Source organism: Diceros bicornis, chromosome 38 (genome assembly GCF_020826845.1).
Source record: "Diceros bicornis minor isolate mBicDic1 chromosome 38, mDicBic1.mat.cur, whole genome shotgun sequence".
In the NCBI taxonomy this organism is placed as follows: domain Eukaryota; kingdom Metazoa; phylum Chordata; class Mammalia; order Perissodactyla; family Rhinocerotidae; genus Diceros; species Diceros bicornis.
In genome coordinates, this window is record NC_080777.1 from 29,002,277 (window position 1) to 29,027,931 (window position 25,655).

Genomic DNA, 25,655 nt, shown 5'->3' on the forward strand with positions numbered 1-25,655 from the left:
AGGTTGCTATCTGTCCTTTCTTGGGAATAACTGGCCCTTATTTGGAGAGTACGTCCTTCCTTCTTGTTCTCTATTACACGTTCTCTCTTGCATGAAATGATAGATGGTAGCTTTTTAAAAATAACATCCTTAATTGGGAAAAAATATTAGCAACACCGGGACCCATTTTTTTTTTAAGTTTAAACTTTTGGTTTGTAAAATACATTGAGGAAACCACTGCGTTGCAGTACCCCCGACGATAGCCGAGATGCGAGAGAAGGAAGATGCGAGAGATGCGGCCAAGGGGAAATCTTAAAGAACGAAGGGCCAAGGGGTGAGATGCAGAGAAGCAGGAAGAGGCCATGAGAGGCGCAGGAAGATTGTGTAGCAGCGCGAGGAAGGGCTCTAGCTGCCTGCCTCCCCACCGGGGGCTTCACAGCCGCAAGGACGTTTCATCCTCGCAAGGAGCCGGTGAGCTGCGGCCTCTTCCCCTCCCCACACCGTCTCACTCACCCGCCGCCTCAACAAGCGCGAGTTTCAGAGAGGGTGGTCCACAGAGCCCGACGCAATGAAAAAGCTTAAAAGGAGAGCGGGCGGGGCAGGTGGTTGTAAGAAGGTTAACAGAGATGACGGAAGGGCCAGCGTGCCTCGATGGCGAGAGAAGCCAGACGCCAGCACATGAAGCTGAGCAGGGAGGTTACCTCAGGGCTCAATATTATCTATTTTTGTTTCAGTAGTCTTCTATAAAGGCTGACTCGCAAAGCTTTCTTATTTTTACAGCCATACTGCTTTTATTTATACACAAGTTTGAGTCTAGTGAAAAACTGCTCCTTCTCTAGTGATCCTTACCAACACTTTCAAGGCACTTACTAGACATGTGAGGCACTGTGCTACTGCTTTGATTTCAGCCTCTCAGTGCACCTCTGCTACCCCATGTCCGTCCCTTGCAATGGACCATCCTCACCACTCAGCAGGTAGCAGACAGACAGAAACAGGGCGAGAGCCAGTCTTCAGGGTTCACACGCTCCTGGGGTAACCTCCGACCTCGCTTTCCTTTGGGTGGAGACCACACTCGGAAACTCAGAAGCTCCCCAGGGGCTCTGGTGAGTTAGCTAAGTCATCCCACACGGCCCTAGGGAGGCCGCTGAGGACGCAAAGCTTGCTCAAGGTCAGCATTTATGTCACATACTGTCTAAACCCCCAACTAAACTGATACTAACGGTTTTCAAAGAAATGAAAGTATTGACGGACCGAGCAAAACACCCATCTTCCCTTCCAGGACTTACTATTGTCAACTGAATGAGCCAAGTGACATTAATAGACAACTAAAACTGCAAAGCAAAATTAACTTGGCATTATTTTGATAAGCAGCTCATATTAAACATAAATTTATGTTCACCAAGCTGAAGGGAAAACAACTGAAAATAAAAATAGGTATTTTATATTTATCTTTTGAAAGGAGCCCTGGCCATTTCATCCAGCTTCCGTCACCTACTTTCTTCCTAACGTTCATTTACTCAACAATAACCCCCGTGCCAGTGTGCCTGCAGCATGGGGAGGAGACTAAACAGCAGAATCGCCGTTCGAGTCAGCCTCCTTGTTGAGCAGGCTGCTGGTTCTGACAGCTGCTCCAAGGAATATTTACTTAGAAAAAAAAAAGGCTTTGTCCAGAAAGAAAAAATTTTATTTTACTTAGCAATTCATTTTCTGATGTTGCTTTAATTTATAAGAATTAAAAAGGGAAATAAATACAATATTGCTGTATAAATTTGATATTCTATTAAAAAATTTTAAATCATGTTAAATTTTTGTTTCATGTACATGTCCCAATTACTCAAACTATACAGTAATAATATACAGAAACTTCACTGACAATACACAATAAAAAAATGATTCAAAGTGGTATAGCAAATCATTTTTGAGAATTACTTTTATCATGTTTTCTAATAATGTCCATCAGATTAGCCCCTGTCACCAGGTCGTTCTGCGTCTGTTTATCTTTCTGCTGTTCCTTTCTCTTCTGGTCATGAAGGTAAGGGGAATTTAATAACTGGGGTGGAAGAATGGATCCTGTGGGTTTTACTCTTTTTGCAATATCCCAGAAGAGTCTTTTTGAATTGTTATTGATGAAAGTAATTGCTGTTCCATTTTGACCTAATCTCCCCACTCTTCCAACCTGAAATGAAATCAAAGGACATTTTCAAAATGTTCATGTAAAACATTAATGTCTCTTGAAAGAAAATGAAGACTAAGTATTTAAAGAAGCTTTACTAAGATTAACATTCATTCAGATGTTATTTTGAATTGCACATCTCAACATATTTGTGAAATCAATCTAGTGGGCTGCCACTAGCAGATTTTTAATGAAACTGCCCAAATAGAAAATAAGAAAGTGATCACATTCAATAAAAGTTAGTATTGTTTGTGAAACGTCTGTTTCAGTTACATATGTGTATGTGTGTATGCAGAGGGAGGTAATGACACAAGGGTGGGTTAAGGTAAAAACTTTTTGAAAGCATTAAGCGCAAAAGGACCATTTGCTTCAGAGTACTTAAGTGCCTTGAAATGTGAGATTTAAGCAAATTCTCTTTTGCATAAAGTTATTTCCCATTTTGACAGAATTAAATGGACAAATGCGTGATGGAGAACCATGAAAAGGAACTATATTTACTTGTCTCCAAATATATTGCGAAACTCTTCAGAAGAGGGGGGAATATACAGTCATGGTCAATTTCTGCTCCTTAATTGAAATGTAGAACTTAAAGTCTATATTCAGAGTATTTAAATAAATAGATGGTTCCTGCCAATATACAGGACATTTTTAACGTTGTCAAAGAAAAAAACCTCAAAAAAAAGTTGAAAGGGGTGGCCTCTAGGGAATGAGACTAGGGAGAAGAAGGGAAGGGAAGGGAATGCTGTTTTTCAGTATCAGCTTTTATTTTTATCTTATTTATTTAATTATGTAACTGAATTGTTCCAATAAAATTAAAAATTAATATAAAAATAGCTGCAACTCACAGAATGGGAGAAAATATTTGCAAATCATGTATCTGATGAGGGTCTTCTAGAATATATAAAGAATGTTTACAACTCAATAATGAAAGGACAACCCAATTAAAAAACAGGCAAAAGGGGCCGGCCCCGTGGCTTAGCGGTTAAGTGCTCGCGCTTGCTGCTGGCGGCCTGGGTTCGGATCCCGGGCGCACACCGAGGCACCACTTCTCTGGCCATGCTGAGGCCGAGTCCCACATACAGCAACTAGAAGGATGTGCAGCTATGACACACAACTATCTATTGGGGCTTTGAGGGGAAAAAATAAATAAAATCTTAAAAAAAAAAAACAGGCAAAAGATTTAAACAGACATTTCTCCAAAGAAGATATAGAAATGGCCAATAAGTACATGAAATGATGTTCAGCGTCACCTGTCATAGGGAACACAAATCAAATCACAAGGAGATTTCACTTCATACCCACTAGCACGGCTATCATGAAAAAGATAGATAACGTTAAGTGTCGGTGAGAATGTGGAGAAACTGGAACCCTGATATATTGCTGGTAGGAATGTAAAATAGTGAAGCCACATTGGAAAACGGTCTAGTGATTCCTCAAAATGTTAGACACAGAGTTACCATATGACCTAGCAATTCCATTCCAAGGTTATGCCCAATCGAAAGGAAACCATATGTCCACACAAAAACTTGTACACGAATGCTCACAGCAGCATTATTGCCAGCAGCTAAAAAGTACAAACAACCTAAATGTCTAGCAACTAATGAATGGATAAACAAAACTGCTATGTCCTGGCAAGGGAGTATTATTAGGCAATAAGAAAAACGATGTCTTGATACATGCTACAATATGGGTGAACCTTGAAACCATTATGCTAAGTGAAAGAAGTCACAGGCTACATACTGTTTGATTCCATTTATATGACGTTTCCAGAAAAGAGAAATGTATACAGAAAATACAGAAGTGGTTGCTTAAGGGTGAGGGTGTGTGTGTATGTGTGTGTGATGAGGAATGGGGGGTGACTGCTGATGTGATGGGCATGGGGTTACTTTCTGGGGTGATGACAATTTTCTAAAATTGATTGTAGTGATGGTTGCTCAACTATGAATATACTAAAAACCATTGAATTGTACACTTGAAATTGGTGAATTGTATAGCACGTGAATTATATCTATTGAGACATTTTATATTGAGATATTTTATACTGAGATATAAGGCTGAAAAAAAAAAAAGCAATAGTCTCCAAACTCTAAAAGGCAGCTGATGTTAACAAATATCAAATTATTTCCCCAGAAGCTCCCCATCCCCAAAATTAAAAAGCAGACACATGGAAATACCTATTATAATTTAAAATACACATATCCTTTGACCCAGCAGGTCCCCCACTAGGAATTTATCTCGCAGATATACTTGCACAAGAGGCACAAACGGCTATGTATGTGGATGTTTGCTGTAGCATTATTTAATAACAAAATACTGGAAATATGATTGTCCATCAGTAAAGGATTTGTGAAATAAATTACAGTACATCCACACAATACATTACCATGCAGCCATTAAAATAGAACAAGCCAGATTAAACAAGTAAAAAACATTGAAAGAGCTTAGAACAGTGCCTGGCCATATAGTAAGCACTCAATACATCTTAACATTTATTAAGTGGTACCTATTATGTGTGCTGATAAGGAAAGATGTCTAAGATATTTAATAAAGAAAGCAAGGTACAGGGAGGGAGGAGGGTGAAAGGGATAATTCGGCACATGTGTGTGGTGATGGGTTGTAATTAGTATTTGGGTGGTGAACATGATGTAATCTATGCAGAAATAGAAGTATAATGATGTACACCTGAAATTTACACAATGTTATAAACCAATGTTACAAACCAATGTTACTGCAATAAACAAAAAATTAAAAAAAAAAAGCAAGGTACAGAACAGTTGGCATAAGACGGTCCCATTTATGTAAAAAGTGTAACAGGGTGTGCACATACAAGTGTGTACATATGTACGCATACACATTCATATTTTCTGCACCATTAACTGTGGCAACCACTCAAAGGTAGGAGGGCTACTTTACAAAGATTTACTTTTCATTTCACATCTTTTGTTGTTTGCATTATTTGTTATTGTGTGCATGTGTACTTTGGTTATTGAAACAAACAACAAACATCCACATACAGAACTAGAAAAACAGAAGGATATGGGGTCATTCTGAGCAAAGGTAAGAAACTACATAAAAAACTACATTCAAAAGCCCCTGAGGCGACTGCTGTATCAGAGCATGGTACAGGGTGAATAAGAGAGCCACAGAGTTGACCTCGGGGTAGCCAGGAAAGGCTAAATCATGATCATCAGCACACACTATTTAAGAAGCAAAGAAGCTTCTTAACTATTTTAATATTTTAGAAAGATTTCCATGCAAATTTATTAAAAGTTTGAAAGAAAATAAACTTCAGTTATTTGAACGATCAACGCCTGTGGAATACTCAGTTCCCTGATGCACAAGTAAATAAGGTGGTACTAAAAACAAGGAGAGAGAGAGAAGTACTGGTGTATTATTAAGTCTAAGTAAATAACAGCAATAACGCGTTAAAGGCACTAAAAGGGTTTCTGTGGTGACCCCAGTGATGGTGGCATTCAGAGGAGATTCTGAGGACACCAGAGAAAGGCTCTGCATGAAGAGCGTGTAAGTGATGCTGCAGCAGGAAGACAGGCCGCAGCGGGGCAGATAACACGGCTAAGAGGAGGCTCCATTTCTGCTAGAGAGAAGAGCTACTGTCATCTCTGGCGGTGAAGAAAAGGAACACAACTGTAAAAGGTGAAAGACGAGAACAAATAAGGATACAAAGAGGAGATGAAGACAAGATTCCTGAAAAAACAAATATTTTCAGGGATCAATTTTATTTTGGCCAGTTACATCAACTTTGTAAAACAAAAGCCGTTTTATCTCTGATTATAAAAGCCATTTAATGTGCTCATTGAAGAAAATAAGAGATATAAAGGAAATAAAAATAAACCCAAACTAACTACTTAAAAATTTTTTAAACTAACATTTTAGGTTATTATTTCCAATTATTTTTTAATGCATTTTAGACATACATATAGATTTTAAAAAGAAAATTTATATACATATAGATTCTAAAAGAAAAAATATATAAAGTTTTATGTCCATTATAAAAACCTTCTCTCTTTTTTTTTTTTTTACTTACCATTATATCGACAATGCCTTGCCTGAAAAAACTCATATGGGAAGACATAAGCCTCCTTACCTGATGCACATACTCATCCATGCTGGAAGGCATATCGAAATTGACAACCAGCTTCACGCTGATCAAGTCCAGGCCTCGTCCCAGGACTCCTGTGCTCACGACTACTTCATAGTCTCCCTCAAGCAACCCCTTTCCAGAAAAGCAACAAAATTCATTACTCAGAATTTATCTCATGTGGTTTTATGTAATTCAGATATCTTCTTTTTTCAATACTTTCTTCAATATTGTTGTTGCAATATCTTTTCAGCAAGTAGAGGTTTTAGCACCTGAGAAATGTGGCTTAAGTTCCTCCTGATCCCCCATCGAATTTTCTCTATTAATTTACTCAAGCAAACCTTTTCCAAAGGTGAACTACTGCTCTGCCCCAGTTCAGACTGACCTGATTTCAGAAATGGTGGGTTCTGAATTAGTAAGCTAGTTAGTGGATCCCTAGGGAACAGGTTTACTGCTCCCAAAACACAGAAGCCCGAGCAAGAGGAACAATTAACTTCACAGTCACTGCTTGCCTGAAGTTCCTACAGTCAGTAAAAGAAGGTCTGCTTTAAAAACCAGCTGGGAATACGGTGTCTCTTGAAAATGAGGCAAAACAGATTTACAGGAAAGAGAAGAAAATAGAATATTGAACGTCAAACCTTCAATATGTTTTTCCTTTCCATCTGTGATTTCTCCGAATGTATAGATATGCTTTTCAGACCTGTGACTTTCTGAACCGCCTCGCTCAACAGATCTGCTCCTAGTTTGCAGTCCACAAACACTAACACCGGAGGCTTAAAGAGTTTCTTATCCTGAAAAATTAAGAACAGACATTTAAAATTATTCATATGACATAATTTACAATGGGAAGTTTTTCTGAAAGCATTAGTATAAGCTAGTTATCAATAAGTTTATAAACATTGTTAAGGAGGAAAAAAGCCATTTCTTGTTAAAATGAGTGTTTTCTTTAAAATATGCACAAACGCCAAATAGTCTACTGCCCTTCACGCTTCTCCCTCTCTTCATTTATATTGCAAAAATAATTTTAAAATTTTAAGTGCAATTTAAAGTTTTAAGGGCAGGCCTGGTGGCGCAAGCGGTTAAGTGCGCGTGCTCCACTGCAGCGGCCCGGGGTTCGCCGGTTCGGATGCCGGGCGCGCACCAACGCACCGCTTGTCAAGCCATGCTGTGGCGGCGTCCCATGTAAAGTGGAGGAAGATGGGCATGGATGTTAGCCCAGGGCCAGTCTTCCTCGGCAAAAAAAGAGGAGGATTGGCAGATGTTAGCTCAGGGCCGATCTTCCTCACAAAAAATAAAAAAATAAAAAAAATAAAGTTTTAAGTACTGTTCATAAGTCAATACAAAGCATATTTACCATAACACTGTACTTTTTTTTTTTTATTGATGTTTTAATGGTTTCTAACATTGTGAAATTTTGGGTTGTACATTTTTGTTTGTCCATCACCCCATATATGACTCCCTTCACCCCTTGTGCCCACCCCCCACCCCCACTGCCCGGGTAACCACAGTTCAGTTTTCTCTGTCCATGTGTTGGTTTATATTCCACATATGAGTGAGATCATACAGTGTTTGTCTTTCTCTTTCTGGCTTATTTCACTTAACATAATACGCTCCAGGCCCATCCATGTTGTTGCAAATGGGACGATTTATAACACTGTACTTTTAAGTAACTACGCTTGTACATTATCACTCACTTAACAAATTTCTGTTTAAGCCAGTTACTATTAAAAAATTCTATTTCTCAAGGCAGTATAGCCAAGAAAGAACTTGTCGCCTCCTTCTATATAAAACTACTAAACATTTCTAAAACAAAAAAAAATATTCTTTAGGAATAATCTTCATATTTAAATGTCTTTCTGTAACAAAGAAAAGAAAAACCTACTCTGCATCTATACAACATGTTTTCACAAATAAAAATTTGATTCTCACAGAATTCTGAGGCAGGTAAAGCCATTTATTAAATACCTATACCAAATTCCCCAAAAGCTACATCTAAAAACCATTCTCTTAAGAACTGTGAAAGATGCAAACCCAATCTACAAAACAGGGTTGACAGCTTGACTACTCACATTTAAGATTTCAAATAATTTTTTCTTTTTGGCTGGTTCCTCTACCCACAAAACAATCTGACGCACAGTGGAACAAGGCAGGTTCTTTTCTCCAGTGATGACTCGCACAGGATTATGCAGAAGCTGGCCTGCTAGCTGTTCTATGCTGGCTGGAATAGTAGCTGAAACCAAAATGGTCTGACAATCATGAGGCACGTTTTCTAAAATGTCAAGCACTTGCTGCTGAAAGCCCATCTTTAACATGGTATCAGCCTAAAATAAAATCATTTTAAAGTTAGTCCTACCCAACATTAAAACCCAGAAAAGGCTGATATAATTAAGAACATAAAAAATTAAAAACTCTTACACAGAAAAATATACCACAATGTCAAAAAACAAATGATCAATTGGGAAAAATACATATTTACATACATTTACATATTATATAACTATATGTTTACAATGATATCAAAGATTTTTCTTATGGCATTTTTAATAGCTTTTGAAAAGTTTGATTTTTTTTTTTACCACAGACATAAATTTCTAATAAAATATTTTTAAAAAATAAAAAAATTCACTGTTGGGGGCTTTCATTTCTGTATACACTTCTGCATTGCTGGTTTTTAAAAATAATGAATGTATGGGGCCGGCCCCGTGGCTTAGCGGTTAAGTGTGCGTGCTCCACCGCTAGCAGCCCGGGTTCGGATCCCAGGCGCGCACCGACGCACCGCTTCTCCGGCCATGCTGAGGCCGCGTCCCACATACAGCAACTAGAAGGATGTGCAACTATGCCATACAACTATCTACTGGGGCTTTGAGAGGGAAAAAAAAAGGAGGAGGATTGGCAATAGATGTTAGCTCAGAGCCGGTCTTCCTCAGCAAAAAGAGGAGGATTAGCGTGGATGTTAGCTCAGGGCTGATCTTCCTCACAAAAAAAATAAATAAATAAAATAAAATAAAAACAATAAAAACAATGAATGTATTACTAAGCAAATAGGAAAAAAACTTTAAGTTGATGCTGCTCTAAAATAATGAAAGATTGGGGCCAGCCCCGTGGCTTAGCGGTTAAGTGCACGCACTCTGCTGCTGGCAGCCCGGGTTCAGATCCCAGGCGCGCACCGATGCACTGCTTGTCTGGCCATGCTGAGGCGGCGTCCCACATAAGCAACTAGAAGGATGTGCAACTATGACATACAACTATCTACTGGGGCTTTGGGGAGGGGAAAAAAAAAAAAAGGGAACAAAAGGAGGAGGATTGGCAATAGATGTTAGCTCAAGGCCAGTCTTCCTCAGCTAAAAGAGGAGGATTGGCATGGATGTTAGCTCAGGGCTGATCTTCCTCACAAAAACAAACAAACAAACAAAATAAAATAATGAAAGATTAAGGCGATCTTGATTTTCTTTTTCTTTTTCTTTTTTTTTTGCTGAGGAAGATTAGCCCTGAGCTAACATCTGTTGCCAAGCTTCCTCTACTTTATATATGGGTCACGGCATGCCACAGGGTGACTGATGAGTGGTGTAGGTCCATGCCCAGGATGTGAATCTGTGAACCTGGGCTGCCAAAGTGGAACAAGCTGAACTCAACCACTACGCCACAGGGCTGGCCCCCAAGGCTATCTTGTTTTTCAAACACAATCTGGGTGTCTATAATTTTGGGAAATAAGATATTTAATTATTTTAGACTATTTAGACTAAGTCATTGCATTTTTAAGTGTCTAGTAATGTACTGTCAGTTAGATTATATTAATATTATTTATGCTATAACATTTAAAAAATCTACAGTAATCATGATGGTCTGAGTTTGATCCTGGTTCTATACCAATCATCTTAAGCAAGTTAGAATGGCTTTAAGCCTTAGTCTTTCCCTTTATAAATGGGAATGATAACAGTAACCCCCTCATCGGGCTGATAGGAGGATTAATGAGACAAAGTTATCTACAGCACTCAGTGCCTACAGCACGGAAAGTCTCAGCCAACGTTCCAGTTAACTATGAGCTGCAGAGCACACACACACACGCGCGTGGTTTGTCTCCCAAACATCCCCCACGTTTCCTCAATAATCCCACTGTACCCCACTCATCTCAGTCCACGGCCTTGCTCTCCTGGTTTAGAGAAAATACAGGCCACTAGAGACAAATTCCTCAGTTTCTCTTCTCATCCAAGCTCCTGCAGGAGTCGTCTAGACCTGCTGCCTCCATTCCTCCACTTTCTCACCCACCCTCTCTGTTCAATCCAGTGGTCTTCACCTCCCTCACCTTGGGGGAACTACGTATGCTCTTTCAGGTCATCTGTCACTCCCCGAGTGACAAATTCAACAGCCATTTATTAGTCTTTGTCAAACTCTTTTTAAGATGCAATTTTTATTACTTTTTTGATAATATAAGTAATATGCTCACAGTAGAACACTCGGTAAACACAACGAGCTATAAAGAACTGAATGGGGGTCCCCCACTATCCCACAACCCAGATGTCACCACTGCCTCCCTTATTTTCAGTCTCCTAAATGTGTCTGCAAGTCCCTCCTCCCCTCCCCACAGCCACTGCCCAGGCTCAGAAGCCCCTCTGTCCTGGGAACAAGCTTTCTTGTTCACAGGGTCTTCTCCACGTGAGAATATGGGTCTGATTACAGCACACTCCTGCGTACAATCCTTCAACGGTTCCCTTGTCTACGGAATGAAGACTGAACTCTCAAGGCCTCTTAGAAACTACGCACCGGAGAAAACAGAAAAGAAATACAGTATACGGTTATTTTAAGGTGGTAGGAATGAGGCGTCCCCCCCCCATTTCTAACTGTCTTTAATGTGCATGGATTACTCATAGAATATGTTGTTATTCAAACTGCAGAATGAGCTATGAATAGCATTTTTTAAAACCCACAAAATAGAATAGAATAGAAAATACTAGAATAGAAAAATTGCATGTAGTAAGTGTTGTCTCATGAAACTTCTGTTTCATTTGTACAAATACACATACACACTATTCATGTACTGGGTCCCATCTAAAGCGTATGTTTCGAAAGTCACTATGAAGCAGACCTTGGGAAAATCTTTGTCTTTCCATACCTCAGTTTCTCCTTATAAATCTATTTCCTACCTACCTGAGCAGGATGTTAGCAGATTAAAATGTGAAAAAAAATACACTTTATGAAAACTCTTAGAAACAAAAACACTACATAAACATACATTGTTTCAACCACTCACAATAAAAACAAAGCTACTCTAGAAATGCAAGAGTCCACACCGGGAGGAAAAGACTGGACTCAGATACAACAAGAGGTAAACAGAGTCAGAGGTAAGAAGAGAGTGAGATGTAAATGTAGGTGACCCCTAATTAAAAACAACCTTGGCCAAGCTTCTCTGGGAAATGTTCTGTTTTCACTGTTGCCTACACTTCTGCATTGCTCATGACGTCCTCAGTCCCCGACAGTCCAACTGCCATCTCTACCACCAAAACCTCACTCTGAAGGTCCCCAGGCTCAAGGGTCCCCAGGCTCGAGAGTCCCTCACTCCCTCACCCGACCTTCACTGAGCAGCGAACAGTGGCTGAAGTGCACATTGACTGAGCATTTACCATGCACCAGGCTCCTTTTCACGTGCTGCACAAGTCCTCATAACACTCCTGTGAGGGAGGCATCGCTATGATCCCGGTTTAACAGACGAGGAAACTGAGGCACATTACACAGTGATCAATGCTGTGCTGGAGCTGGGACGTGGACCTGGGCAATCTGGCTCCAACCCCACGCCATGAACACCAAGCTACACTGCTGTGCTCGGTGGTTAAGACACACGAAGAGACCCTACCTTTAAAAACTTTCTGGTCTAGAAGGGAAACAGGTGGATCGACCACAACTTACAGCATTCATATACTTGAAATATGACACATTTAAATTACAGCACATGACATATTGCCCCCCCTTTGTCCCCATTTACACTCTCTCCCCAGGTAAGGTCAACAAGTTCTACAGCCCTGAATGCCATGTACACGTCCAAGACTCCCAAATCTTATCTCTGGCGATAAGTGCTCCCCTGAACTCAAGTGGAAGAATCCAACTGCTCACTTAACGTCTCCACTTGGATCTCACGGGCCCCTCAAGTTTAACGTGTTCACAACAGAATTCTGAATTCCCTCCCTGCAAACCCACTCCTATTCCAGGATACATCTCGGGAAATGCACCATCAGAAACCCCTAATTCATTTCTTTTCTTTGTCACCCCGCCTCTAACCCATTAACAGTCCTGTGGTCACTATAACATGCCCCAAATCCAGTCCCTTCTCTGCACTCGCATTTGTGACTTCCCTCATTCCTGTCACTCCCACAGCAGAACCCATTCACCTCAAGCAACCAGATTCTTCTAGAACATGAATCAGATCTTGTTACTCTTCTGCTCAAACCCTCCAGCGACCTCCCGTCACTTAGAATAAAATTCAACCCCTAACCACAGCCTAAAGCCCCACAGCTCTCACCCTCGCCCACTCCTCTGACTCCATCGCCTCCCACTCTCCCTCCCACTCTCCGTGACCTGCCCACCAGCCTTCCTCCTGTCCCCAGCCATCCCCCACACTCGTTCTCACGTCAGCTCTTCTGCGCAGGCTGTTCTGTCTGAAATGGCCTCCCCTCCAGATGGATCTTTGCAGGGCTGGCTCCTCCTCATTCAGATCTCAGCATAAAAGTCACCAGAGAGCCCTCCCAACTACCATATCAGCGAACCCTCAGATGCTGCCATCATGTTACCTCGTGTACATGCATCTGTCACAGCTTAACCCCCTTGCCAGTGTATCCTCAAAACCAAGAACACCGTCTAGCACGTAAAAAGCCCTAAAAATGTATCTGATAAAGAAGAGTCATTAACTCAAAGCATGCAACCAGCACCTAACTACGTGTCAGGGAGCCTGCTGGTCAGAATGTCCCAAACCTCTTGGAAGATAAAGAATTGCCCAGAATGAGTTTCTAAAACATTCCTGGACTCCAGCTCCAACCCACTGAATCAGAACGTCCACGTGAGCGGTCTGGTCTTCTGTGACACTTGCTGAGCACACCAGGCGATTCTTACCAGGGAAACTTGGGCAAAGGCTGAGCTTGATTATTGGGGTACAGCAAGGAACACAATATAAGAGGAATGAGGAAGTCTGCACACAGTCCACAGAGCAGAGAGGAACAAGGGCCTGAAGTCGGCCTGGGGGAGCGGCCGAAGGCTGCAGGGGCATGGACACTTAAGAAGGAAGAAAAGGCAGAGGGGGTGGGAGGGAATTCTAGACCACAGGTCAGGTGTGCAGGAGACCAGAAGGGTGACAAAGCAGATTTCCTTATTCTAAAGGAATTATCTTAATTTTCATGCCTGACCATTCCTGTGTGCTCACCGTCCTCCTGAGACTGTGGCTTCTCTCTTCTTCAGGGGTAATATTTGTTCTCAGCTCCTTTTTGGTCTCTCAGACTACTTGTTTGTTTACTGACTCATCTTCAAACTCCACAAGCCAGATCCTTAGCCCTAGTCCTTGTCTCTCTAATCTTCTTCCCTGAGAGAAACTAGTAGGTCTCATGGATGTTTTTTTTTTTTTTTTTTGCTGAGGAAGACCTCCTGAGCTAACATCCACTGCCAATCTTCCTCTTTTTGTATGTAAGCTGCCGCGAGAGCATGGCCACTGAGAGACGAGTGGTGCAGGTCCACACCTGGGAACCAAACCCGGGCCGCTGGGGCAGAGTGTGCCGAACTTAACCACGAGGCCACTGGGGCTGGTCCAGTCTCGTGGATTCTAACACACATTTCTTACATTGACAGAATATTTCCCCTTCGTCCATCATTCACATAAAATCAACACTTCTAACACCAAACTCAAAGCCCAACCCTTACCCACTTACCCCTCACTAAAATTAAAGACACCACCACAGTTTATGGAGTCACTTCTACCCCTTCTTCCTCTCTCATACTCAGTCATCAGGAGACTCACAAATGACTTACAGTGACTCAGATGTGGCCGTGACTCCTGCTGCCCCCCCCCCGACCTCCTCGCCTCTCGCCGGGTTGCTGGCTGTTCTGCCCACGGGTTCTTTCCTCTTTAATTTCTCTTGAATGGAGCAGCAGCAGAACCTTCCTAAACCACCACTTGCGACATGTTACATCCCGACTCCCTAATTTAGGAAGCCTCTTCGTTTCCCACATCAAGTCCAAATCCCTTGGCCTCCCTTTCGACCTGAGGTCCTCTGTAATTTGACCCCACCCTACGCGCCCAACTTCACTTCTCTTCTTTCTCAGGAAGAACCCTTCCAGCCGGCTGGCCTCTCCGCTGCCCGCTCCACAGGCGAGCTCGACTCTCTGACTCTGCTCATGGTGGTCTCCTCACCTGGAACATGTGACACATCCTCCAGTTTTCTCAATTCTCTTCCGTCTTTGGAGGCCACATCAAATCCCATCACCTCCAAGGAGCCAGTTTTTACAGTGCCAGTTCACTTACGCATTCCTCCCTGTGACCTCATTAGTCCTGGACAATTAGCATCTTGCACACAGTCCTGTGATTTCACTAACAGCTTATATCAGGGTTGACAACTCCGGCTCTCAGGACAAAATCAGAACTTTCCTTGTTTTGTGAATAGTTTATGGGAGCACCGTCACACCCATTCATTTCCAGACTGTCCATGGCTACACTGAGTAGCTGCCACAGAGACCATGCGGCCCCAAAGCCTGAAATATTTACTATCTGGTCCTTTACAGAGAGTTTGCCGCTCCATGGCCTGCATCACACATTCAGCACTTCTGTATTTCCGTATAAACGATCATGTTCTTGCCTTTATTTCAAGTGTATGTGTCTTTTTCTCTGACAAGATTTTAGCACCCTGGAGGCCTGAACAGTATATCATGCTTCTTTGTGGTGCCATCCAAACTTATCCAGAATCGGTCCATCCGTAGCTAAACAGCACTTCTGTGCTGACTTCAGTTTCAGTACCTGACCGATTACGTTGTTTACCAGCTCATTTCCCCTCCAGATCACACAGAGACCATGTCCCCTAAACGCCGGGGGGCTGGGACAGCCGCTGCAGATCAGGCACTCAGCACACGCTTGCTGTGTGACACTTCTTCCATACCACAATGCTGAGCAAGCACTGAGGTGCCCTGTGAAACCTTGTTAACTAAGAAAATGAAACTGCTGCCAAGAGGAGCGAGCACGAAAGGAACCTAATCCTAAATTCTCCACAAGGCTACTTCTCAGGCTCAGAGGATGGGAGAACTGCAGAACATGGGCCCCTCGACAAGGGCAGCCCAGTCACACGTGCAGGGTGGCAGTGAGTCTGAAGATGATCAGATACAACAGACCAGTTCCACCAGAGGGCCACGCCAGGAAGACACTTCTCAAAGTACTGAATATTACTTCACGTCTATACAGGACTTTCCAGTCTACGGGACGTTTTCACAATCGCTACTTTGTCCTCGCCACAACTCCGGCAGAGGAAATGACCTGCCCGCGTCTCTCAGCAGGTGGGGTGAAGGCTCACGTCCTAGTCTTGCGGGTCTCGGCCACGTGTTCCTTCCACACCCTGACGCTGCCCACTGGGGCCCACGGAGGGCAGGCCAGGTTGCCACCACTGGTCAGCACCTCGCACTCCATGTTTCTGATCACCGCTGGGAACCACCAGGCCTCTGCTCTGCCACTGCCAGGGGACCCACGTGAGGTGGGGCGCTGCAGTCAGGAACCACTCACGCCCAGTCCGGGCTGGCACACGGCCTTGTGCCCTCATGCTTGTTCACAGAGTGGAACACCATCAAATCGTAACACATTTACTCACCTTACTCAGCAAGCCAAAAGCATAAGAACGCCTAGACGTTCTGTGCAACACAGGCAACCACGATTACAGATGCGCATGTCCACAGGGAAGAGATAAAAAGGGTCATCCAAAGAAGCATTATTAGCTACTTTCAAAATTCCTGTTAATAGTTACTTGCCACTGATTCCTTTATTTCTGTAGACAAATGATAGCCAGCATCAAATGCTTAAAAAACTTATCCCTGAGCACAGAGTACTTGTTGAATTTGTTTTCCATCATTAGGAAAAGACAGCTGCAGTTTAATGTGAGCGCACCCTTCTGTTGTTAGCTGCCGTGCGACCAGAACCAGCTTAAGAACCACTGCTGCTATTAAAGAATAAATCTCTGAACGTTTTTCCTTTGGGGGAGAAAATGCCTGAATACACAATGAAATTATATAACTATAATATACATTTCATAAATTATATAAAATTAGCTGACTAATGTTTCTAAACACCACTACTTACTTCATCTACTACGACAATTTTTATACCACGGAGTTCTACAGAGTTCTGTTTGATTATATCCAGCAGTCGCCCTGGAGTTGCTATGATAACCTGAATAAGAAAGAAAAAGAAAATAAAACAGTTAGGTAACACTCCTTCATTCATTAATTCGTTCTTTCGTTCTTCCTATGCTCACTGAGTGGCTAGTATGTGCCGGACACTGTGCTGTGTATCGGAATTCAGTGATGAGTAAGTCAGACGTGGTCTCTGCTCTCATGAAACTCATAACACAAAGGAAGAAACAGACAAATCAATGCCCATGGGATCAGTGTAGTGTGCAATAAAGGGAGGGATCTACCAGTCCTAGCTAACACATCAGCTACAGCCTAAAGGAGCAGAGGGAGGGAGCAAGGTGTGGAGAGGTCCAGTCAGAGGGAAAAGAATCCGAGTGTGTTCTGAAGCCGGGAGGCCACGTGGCGGTGGGAGGGGGAGGCAGAGGATGAGGCCGGAGAACCAGGCAGGGACCAGACCAGGAGGGGCCTTGCAGGCAGGCTGACCGCTATCTGGCTCTGTGAACAAGTGCAAAACCCTTAACCTCTGAGATGGGCCCGCTATTTCATTTTTAAATTGAGAGGCTGGCACAAGGATTTCTAAGGTTGCTTAAGGCTCTTAATGGTTCTATAATATATCAGTTGAGGTAGGGGTTAAAAGCAGAGGCTCTTTAGTCAAACAAACTTGGGTAGGAATCTTACTAGAGCATTTAATAATGGTGCAAGTCTGTTCTCATCCACAACACGGAAATGATAATAATTATGGTGAGGATTAAATGAGACAGTGCCTAGCATAAAGTATAGTAGAGTCACAAAAGATCTAATAAAGTCAATTGTACTCCACTTTTCAAGTACACACAACACAATGGTAAGATCATTGAGCATGATAAAATTTCAGAGTTATAAGGATCTGTGTCCACAGAACAACAGGGTTCGGCTCAGGTACTTCATTTAAATTAATTTTAATTATTTTGAATTGAGTTTACCCCTTCTATTCTATTTCCCCCCTCTGCCGGTTTGGAAGTTACAGACTTTTTTTCCATTCTTTTAGTGCTTCCTTTGAATTTTAACAAACATATATAACTTAATAAAGTCTAAAGGTAATCAACATTTTTGCTATTTTCTTCAACAGTCAAGGGCAAACGCTTTAACGCCAGTCACATCCATCCTGCGCTCACATGCTACTGTTGGCCCGTATGTTACTTCTGTTTTTTTTTTTTAAAAACCCACTGATTGTTCATTTTTATTACTATTTTATTCAGCTGATGTTTCTTTAGATTTACCCACATATGTACTATTTTCTTTGCTCACCAGCTTTCTCCCATCCCACACCTTCCTTTCTGGAATCATCTTCCTTATCCTCAGGGTATCTTAGTCTAGCAGTTCCTTCAGATGGTTTACTGGTCATAAACTCTCTCGGTTTTCTTTATCTGAAAAGGTCTTTATTTTGCCCCTGCTCTTGAACGACAGCTTTGCTGAGCAGACAGACATGTCAGCTGTCTTCTCTCAGAGGGCGTCTGTGAGGGATGCAGCCAGGGGGGAGCGGCAGAGTGAGGGGGGCCTCCACAGCATGGCCTCTGCACAGGTGCCACGGCCGGAGGGGTGGGGAGGGGCAGGCGGAGTCCAGAGGGGAGGCCTCGCTGTGGGGACGGGACAGCGGTGACGACGGGAGGTTGGTTACATACTGGAGGACTGGTCATACATACACACATAGAGGATAATGTGGGAGGTTTCTCACTGTCAGAGTAACAAATAGGGAAGCAGAAAACCTAAGATGAGCCTTGTTGTGTTGAATTCAAGTTGGAAGTATCAACATGACTCACCGTCTCAGACAAAGGTAGATACAGAAACACACACACTGATACATTCCCTGCCTCTCTTCACTGCCAGGTCCTAGAAGCAAAGAGGCTCACCAGCAATGAGCCCCAGCTAGAGCCCAGTCCTGGCTTCTAAATACTGTTCTCTACCGAAAGGAACCGGGCTCCTTGGAGAAAGGCAGGATGCCAGGCTGAGGCAAGGAAAGAACAAGGTAAGCATGGATATCTTCTTTAGATAGAAAGTAACAAAGTGCTCAGAGAATGATGGGGATATAATAAAAGGACACAGAGACCCACTTGAAGGTGCTTCCACTGGTCAAATTGAGGACAATGGGAGCATCAAAATAAATAATGACAGATGATAACCCTTTAAATAAAATAGGGAACCGTGAGTTAAGACTGAAATAAAAAAATAAATTATTAAGTGGGAAGTTTTGAAGCACAAGAAGTTTACAGTCTGAAAGTACTCCCCCCAAAACACTCACTCAATACAAAGGGTAATGATAACTTTACAGTTACCTTTCAGATATTTTCACCAGTGAAAGGACAAATTGAAACCATGTGTCATCCAAAGGGAGGTAATGAAAAGAACACAGCATCTCTTCTGTGATAGTCCTGTCAAAGATACCTAACTTGAATCTCATCAATTGAGAGACATTCTTCAAAGCAAGTGCCTTATAATCCTGCAAAGTGTCAAGATGGTGAGAAAAAGGAAAGAGTGCAGAACTGTTCCAAACTGAAGGAGACGACAGACAGCACAACCAGATGCAAAGTAGGATTCTGAATTTGACTCTTGTGCCATAAAAAGGAAGTTGCTGGGGCAATTACCAAAACCTGATGGGGTCTGAGGAGCAGGTAACGGCAATGCTAACTCCTGATGCATCCAACGTGTCCATGTTAGCTTCCTGACTCTATAACTGTATTATGGTTGTGTAGGACAATGTCCTTTTTGCAGGAATCACTCTAAAGTACATTTGCTACGGATCCTTAGATAAATCCCATCTTTCAGAGATTCAACTTCTCAACCTGAAAAGGTGGGATACGCCAACCCACCTCCAAGAGCAGATGCGATGATTAACTGAGATAATGTGTGAGCACATCCATCAGCGTTTGGCATACAACAGGCACTCAATAAACTGTGCTCCTTTCCTTTCCTGTGCAAATCAAACTTAAAAATTAAGGCTGACTTGGTGAGAACTTAAAGGCTACTGAAAAATTACGCTCACAAGTTCCTCAAGGGAAAAAATCAGCTCGTTGCCACACTGCTTACAACAGCTTCCAAAGGCATCCTCTCGACCTGGCGCCTACCTTGACGAGCTGTCGCAGACGGTGGAGCTGGGGGGGCAGGGGCAGGCCCCCGACCAGCAGCACGGTCTTCATGCGGGGCAGGCCACTCATCAGCTCCTTAGCTTGTCTCTCTATCTGAACGGCTAACTCTCTTGTCGGTGTCAGAATGAGCGCAGACGGAGTTTTGCTCTGCAGAGATGTGAAAAACAAGTCTAAAAACACGAGGCACTAACTTCTGCTGACATAGACTAAATCTTCAAAGTGAGACCAGGAGTATCTCCCTTGTAAAGTGTCCCCATCAGCCCAACTGGATCTGAGCCCTCCTGCTTTCTGCTCACTCTAGATTTTTTCTCCAAAAACCATCATAAATTGAACCCATTTCTTGTATAGCATGGATATACAACGACAGATCAAATCTGGGACCAGGGAGAGGTGTCTGCAATAACCAAGGTGGGAAAACCAAAGGTTTGCTCCAGTCAGTGGGACCCTGTAAGCTCCAGCCATCCTCTGAGGAGAAAACTGGCTCGTCACCGGGTTACCAGGTAGATCTGGTTAAAGCTGGTGTTCTACCCTGAGGTTGCCCTCTCAGCTCTCTTGTACATTCACTTCTTTCTTTGTCCAAAGAACTTACTCACATAAAAACCCATTTCCTGCCCTTTAGCTCTATTTTGGTCTGCCAGTGAGTTTCACCTACATTTCAAACGTCTGGGGCTTTCTTTTATTTTTTTCTCACATTATCTTCTACTACTCTTCAGTTTTCTAAATTCGCCTCTTTTATTTCTTCTCTCTGCCTACATTTTTCTCATTTCTCTCCCTGCCACACTTTATACCTCACAAGCTCACCAGTACTTGGCAGGTAATCACCCAAAACGTCTGTTAAAGTGATCCTATGTGGGAGTGCTTTATACACTATAACCAACAAGTAAGGCAAGGCAATGTTATTTTAAGATGAACCACCGACCACATTTAAGGGTATTATTTTGAAACTCCACAACTGTGTTCCAACTTTGTGCATATCAGTTTTTTCAAAACACAGAGCCTAAATTGACACAAAAAATTGCAGCCGTCTGGTCAGCAAGATTTTTTCCTCCTAAATTAAAAGCTTATTCCTCGAACAGAAAATTTGTTAGAAAGAAAATAAATTGTAAAGAAAGCAATTTTTTAGACTTTCAATGAATTCAGTGAAGAAGATCTTTGGTGCAATATAATAAAAGAAGAATTCCCCAAAATTGTGTTTTTCATACAAACTATCCAAAGCAAAATCACTAGGGGCACTAGTGACTAAAATCCTAAATGTTTAGTTTCCATTTGCAATTTTAACATAGTTAAGGATGAAACTTGGTAAACACCTTGCTTGTTTCTGAGAATAATACACGTGAACTCTAACTTACCTCCGATAGAGCTCGGATGACGACAGGAAGAAGGAAGGCGGCTGTTTTTCCGGAGCCAGTGTCCGCACTGGCCAGGACGTCCCTGCCCAGCAGCCCCACCGGGATCATCTGCATCTGGATGGGGGTCGGCACTTCATAGCCTGACGTCTTCAGGTTGTGATTTAAGGCCTCAGGGAAACCACAGTGCTCAAAGTCAATAATGGGCCTGGGGACATCCCGCCCTTGAACCAAAATTCCCAGCTGCCGCTTCAGATTTTCAACCTGGTCCTCCTGCAGATTCGCAATGAAGGGGTGCTCTCTGTAGACATAAACAGCACAAAGGGGAGACTCGGGCTCAGAATCGGCTTTCTGTGGGCTGCTGAGTTTTAATTTCTCTTCCTCTTCCTGAACTCGCAGAAGATGTTTCGCCTTGCACTCCAAGCTACACACGTCTTCATCTGTCTTATCACAGATGTACTCTCCGTACCGACCGCAGACAACACAGACAGGCTCCCCGGGTTCTGCCCAGCGCTGGGTTTTGGAAAACGACTTAACAGGCTCTTCGGCGAGACCGCTGTCCTCCGCGCCCTGCTCAGGTCCAACCACACCAACCTCTGCCACTGGGCCAGCTGGACCAGGAAAGGGGCAAGGGGTGGTGCGGGGCCCGTCTGCTGCTGCCACTACTGCATCAACTGGGTCCTCTCTGCCTTCATCCAAGGGAAGGTCTTCTGCTTCTGGTTTAACCTTCTTAGCCCCACAACTTCTGCCGTCATCATTAGCATTTCTTTTGATTTTCAGAGATCTTGGGACAAACATCCTTCAATATACTGTTGAAGAAACTGCATAAAGAGATTTATTTTACCCTCAATAGAGCCCATGCTTAAAGTACCATATGGTCATCCTGGAGGCAGCCTGGTGGTCCCGGGCTTGCCCGGAAGGAGCAGGGAGGCACCATGACACTGCTTCCATCAAGCTTTCCTTCCATCCTCCCATTTCCTCTGGTGAAAACACAGAGCCCTCCTCACACAGGGGTGGTGAACAGTGCATACCACCCAACAGAGCCTGTGCACACAGCCTGCTTCTGTTCACTGGCTACGAGCACTTCGAAATCCACATACTACAGAAATTCTGGAGTACATCCTTCTATTACACATCACACCAGAAAACAATCTTTAAAATCAAATCCACAAAGCAGAGAGAAAAATGCTAGTATAATAAGTGACATTTATATGGTGCTTGTGATGCTCCAGGCACAGTGCCTCATGCGTCACTGGTTAACCCAGTCTCCACAGGCTCCTCAGGTAGGTTAGTACTCCCCCGCACATACACACACAGATAGAGGCATATGTACATTTTATTAGCTGTATTAGGTAGACTCATCTTCACACGAGCACACTCAGCCCCTGGTGGTGAGGCGACCTGTCCGAGCTCACAGCGCTCTCACACCCAGAGGGCGGGCTCTCAACCACAGCCACACCGATTCACACCAGAACTGTGTTTTTGCAAAATGGCAGTGATTGGGAAAGAATTTAACCTCATTTGGGAACTATCAAATACAAACATTTTTCGCAAAAGAAAATTCTTAGAATAAATTGCCAGAGTCCATTTTTCCGGAAAAACCCCAAAAATGCCACTGAGGGTCTGGAATCACCATTCTGTCTCCCAAAATATCAAGGGGCTGGGAGGTGGGGGGAGGGTAGGAAGGGCTCCGTGCGAGCGGGAAGCGCCAGGACCCGAGTCCTCAATCGGCTAACTGGCCCGGGATCCGCGGGGCAGGCGAGCGGCGACCCCCAACTCCCGCCCACGCCCCCGATTCCCGCCGCCGCCCTCCCCGGCCCCCCCCCCCCAAGCGCCAGGGCCCCCTCGGGCCTCGCCCCCACCCGCCGGCGGCCGCACCCAGATGCGTGACGTCACGGCGCTGCTAGGAGACGGGGGCGGGGCGACGGTGGGAGGGGGGCCTGCAGGGGGGGCCGTCCCCCGCGCGGCCCGGCGCCCGCAGCCCAGGGAGAGGCCGCAGACTCACCGCGCAGGCCCAGGCCGGCCGCTCCGCACGGGCCCGCTCCTCCTCCAGCGCAGGGCCGGGCTTCCTGCCGACCCGGACGGCCGGGCCGCACTCCGGTTGCAGCGGCGGGGGAGCGCAGACTCCACTTGCCGGGTTTTGGGAGCCGGCGCCGCGCGGAAGGGGGAGACCCGCGGGGGCGGAGCCCGGCTGGGAGCGGGCTGGGAGCGGGCGGGACGGAGGCAGAAGGGGCGGGACCGGAAGTCGGCGCTGTCCCCGCCCCCGCTCCGGCGCCTGGCTGGAGGTAAAGCCCGGAGCCCGGTGCGGCTGGGCCGGTTCTGCAGGGATGGGAGGTTTGGGATCCTTTGGGAAAGATTGACGTAACGAGTGGGCTGAGACTGGGGAAGAAGAGTCAGATGGCCCGGAAGAACGCAGGCGGGGCGCGGGGCCTGGTACACTCAGAAAGTGGGACGTTTGTGTGTGAAAGGGAGGGGCAGAGGCCCCAGAGGCCTGCAAGCCCATCTGCCTTTAGCTGGCAGAATAACTGTAAAATTAATCGGAGTAAGTTGAATGCGGAATATTGGATAGAGTGGATAATGCTTCCACCACCCGCACACCCCACCCCCACACCAAAAGGAGAACAACCCAAGTCCTGGCTCCATGTCCTGAGGGTTGTCCCTCCTCTGCGGCCTCTGCAGCCACCCGCCCTAGGCAGGTTGCAGTTGAGAAGGAATGGGGATGGGGGAATGCAGAGGCTGATGACTTAAAGTACTAAGTGTCTTAAGTATTTTAAAATATTTTCAGTCTAATATTTGATGTGTACAAAATAATATATTGAACAAGTATGTAAATTTGTGTGTTTTTTTTGGTGAGGAAGATCAGCCCTGAGCTAACATCCGTTGCCAATCTTCCTCTTTTTGCTGAGAAAGATAGTCCTGAGCTAACAGCTGTGCCAGTCTTCCTTCATTTTGTATGTGGGACACCGACACAGCAGTGCTTGATGAGTGGTGTGTAGGTCCCAGCCTGGGATCAGAACCTTCGAATCCGGACCACCAAAGCGGAGGGCATGAACTTAACCCCTATGCCACTGGGCTAGCCCCTACAAATATGTATATTTTAAAGCATACCGATAAAATGAAAGTCTGTGACTCCACCACGTTATCAATATTAAGCACAGATCTGTGCATCTCTGTGATTCTGCCACTTGCTCTTTGCCTGGGCCACCGCTATCCTGAATTTTGTGTCTCTCCTTGTCATTTTTAGTAAGTAGCTTTATCATAGTTGGATGCATTCCTAAATGATATATTGTTTCATTTTTCTTTTTGAGCTTTATAAAAATAATATAACGTATATAGCGTTGTGGGATTTGCTTTTATCATTCAGCATTTGTTTCGTTGATTCATCCAAGTCGTTAAGTGTAAACAAGCAGTAGGACATTATTTTCACTGCGGTAATATTGTGTGTCTGTGGCGTCGTCTATGTATAGTTGTTTATCTGTTTTCCTGTGGACATTAGAGTTGTCTCCAGTATTTTGTTATAATTGGAGGCAAATTGACCATGAAGCTAATAGAATTTGAGCTTCAGGGCCCTAGTTCCCACGGGTCCCTTCCATAGCCCTAAAAGAGGAGTCTTGCAGTGTGTTCACATGGTCATATATTTTTGTAAAGTTGTCAAAAGAAAGATATTTAAACCAGGATGGATTAGGGCCACCCTGGCTTTCCTTTATAGCTTCCCTGCCTTCAACACTTCTGAGATTGGGTGGTGATGGATGGCTGCAGGCACTGGGATGGAGCCAAGGTGGGCTGAGCTGGGAATACATTTTCTGTGAGTTCAGTGGATGTCAGTGGGTTTATGAGATTTGCAGTCTGTTAATGTTAGGCTGTTGCTTTTCATCCCAGAGCAGGAAGGTGCAGGGACAGAGGTCATATCAGGATGTGAGTGTGTATACAGGATCCGTCACTGGAAGTATGTGCATGGGGTGGGGGGGTGGGGGTGGGAGTGAGGAATGTAGTTTGAAATGTAGGGAGCTAGAAGCTAGTCTGTAAAATTCATTAGATGTGTAACATTGTAAGCAGAGGATCCAGTTCTGACCAATGCCTAGTCGAATGGAAGTTCTCTCCCATCATGGAAGTTCTCTCCCATCAGGAATGTATTCATGATTATATGGTGATTGTAAGTGAAATTTACATTTTTTCTTTATTGATGGGAATCACACAAAGTAACATTTCTCAGACTCCCTGAGTTTGTAGGTCACAAACCTATAACAGAACTACAGTGAGTCTGTCTGGATGTGAAGACACGTGTTTTTTTACATCCCAATTGTTAATGATAAAAAAATTTTTAGTAAGCCATACTAAAAGAAAGACTCCATAATCTTTTTATTCTCTCTATAGAAAAACAGTATTACAGAAATCATTGTTATATGAAGAAGGGATCAAAGAGTATGCAGCCAAAAAAATGACAGGTGAAGGTATAGAGGTGTGTGAGACAGTTAATTTAAAAAAGAGTATGATACTTTCCTGGGTTTTGTCACATTTGTAATTTGTTGTGATTTTTCTCCAATTATATTAGCTCATACCCCATAAAACCTGAG

At 43.8% G+C, this 25,655-nt stretch overlaps 1 protein-coding gene across 1 annotated transcript; it reads right to left on the reverse strand.

The window, feature by feature from the left end:
* Nucleotides 1–1,678: 1,678 nt before the first annotated feature.
* On the reverse strand, nt 1,679–23,253 carry DDX59 (DEAD-box helicase 59). Its single transcript, XM_058533761.1, has 8 exons — nt 23,087–23,253; nt 21,085–21,902; nt 19,715–19,882; nt 16,561–16,650; nt 8,321–8,572; nt 6,890–7,042; nt 6,258–6,386; nt 1,679–2,155 (listed from the first exon to the last, which is right to left on the reverse strand). Exons 2-8 carry the CDS (start codon nt 21,877–21,879, stop codon nt 1,892–1,894), a joined length of 1,851 nt encoding a protein of 616 aa, XP_058389744.1. The 5' UTR covers nt 21,880–21,902; nt 23,087–23,253; the 3' UTR covers nt 1,679–1,891.
* Between the last annotated feature and the right edge of the window lie 2,402 nt (nt 23,254–25,655).

Excerpts from the sequence above, each read along its gene's own strand:
- DDX59 (XM_058533761.1), bottom strand. The coding sequence starts at position 21,879 with ATGTTTGTCCCAAGATCTCTGAAAATCAAAAGAAATGCTAATGATGAC. Across the intron at positions 19,883-21,084 it reads TCATCCGAGCTCTATCGGAG|AGCAAAACTCCGTCTGCGCT; the intron begins GTAAGTTAGAGT and ends ACATCTCTGCAG. Across the intron at positions 2,156-6,257 it reads TGGATGAGTATGTGCATCAG|GTTGGAAGAGTGGGGAGATT; the intron begins GTAAGGAGGCTT and ends ATTTCATTTCAG.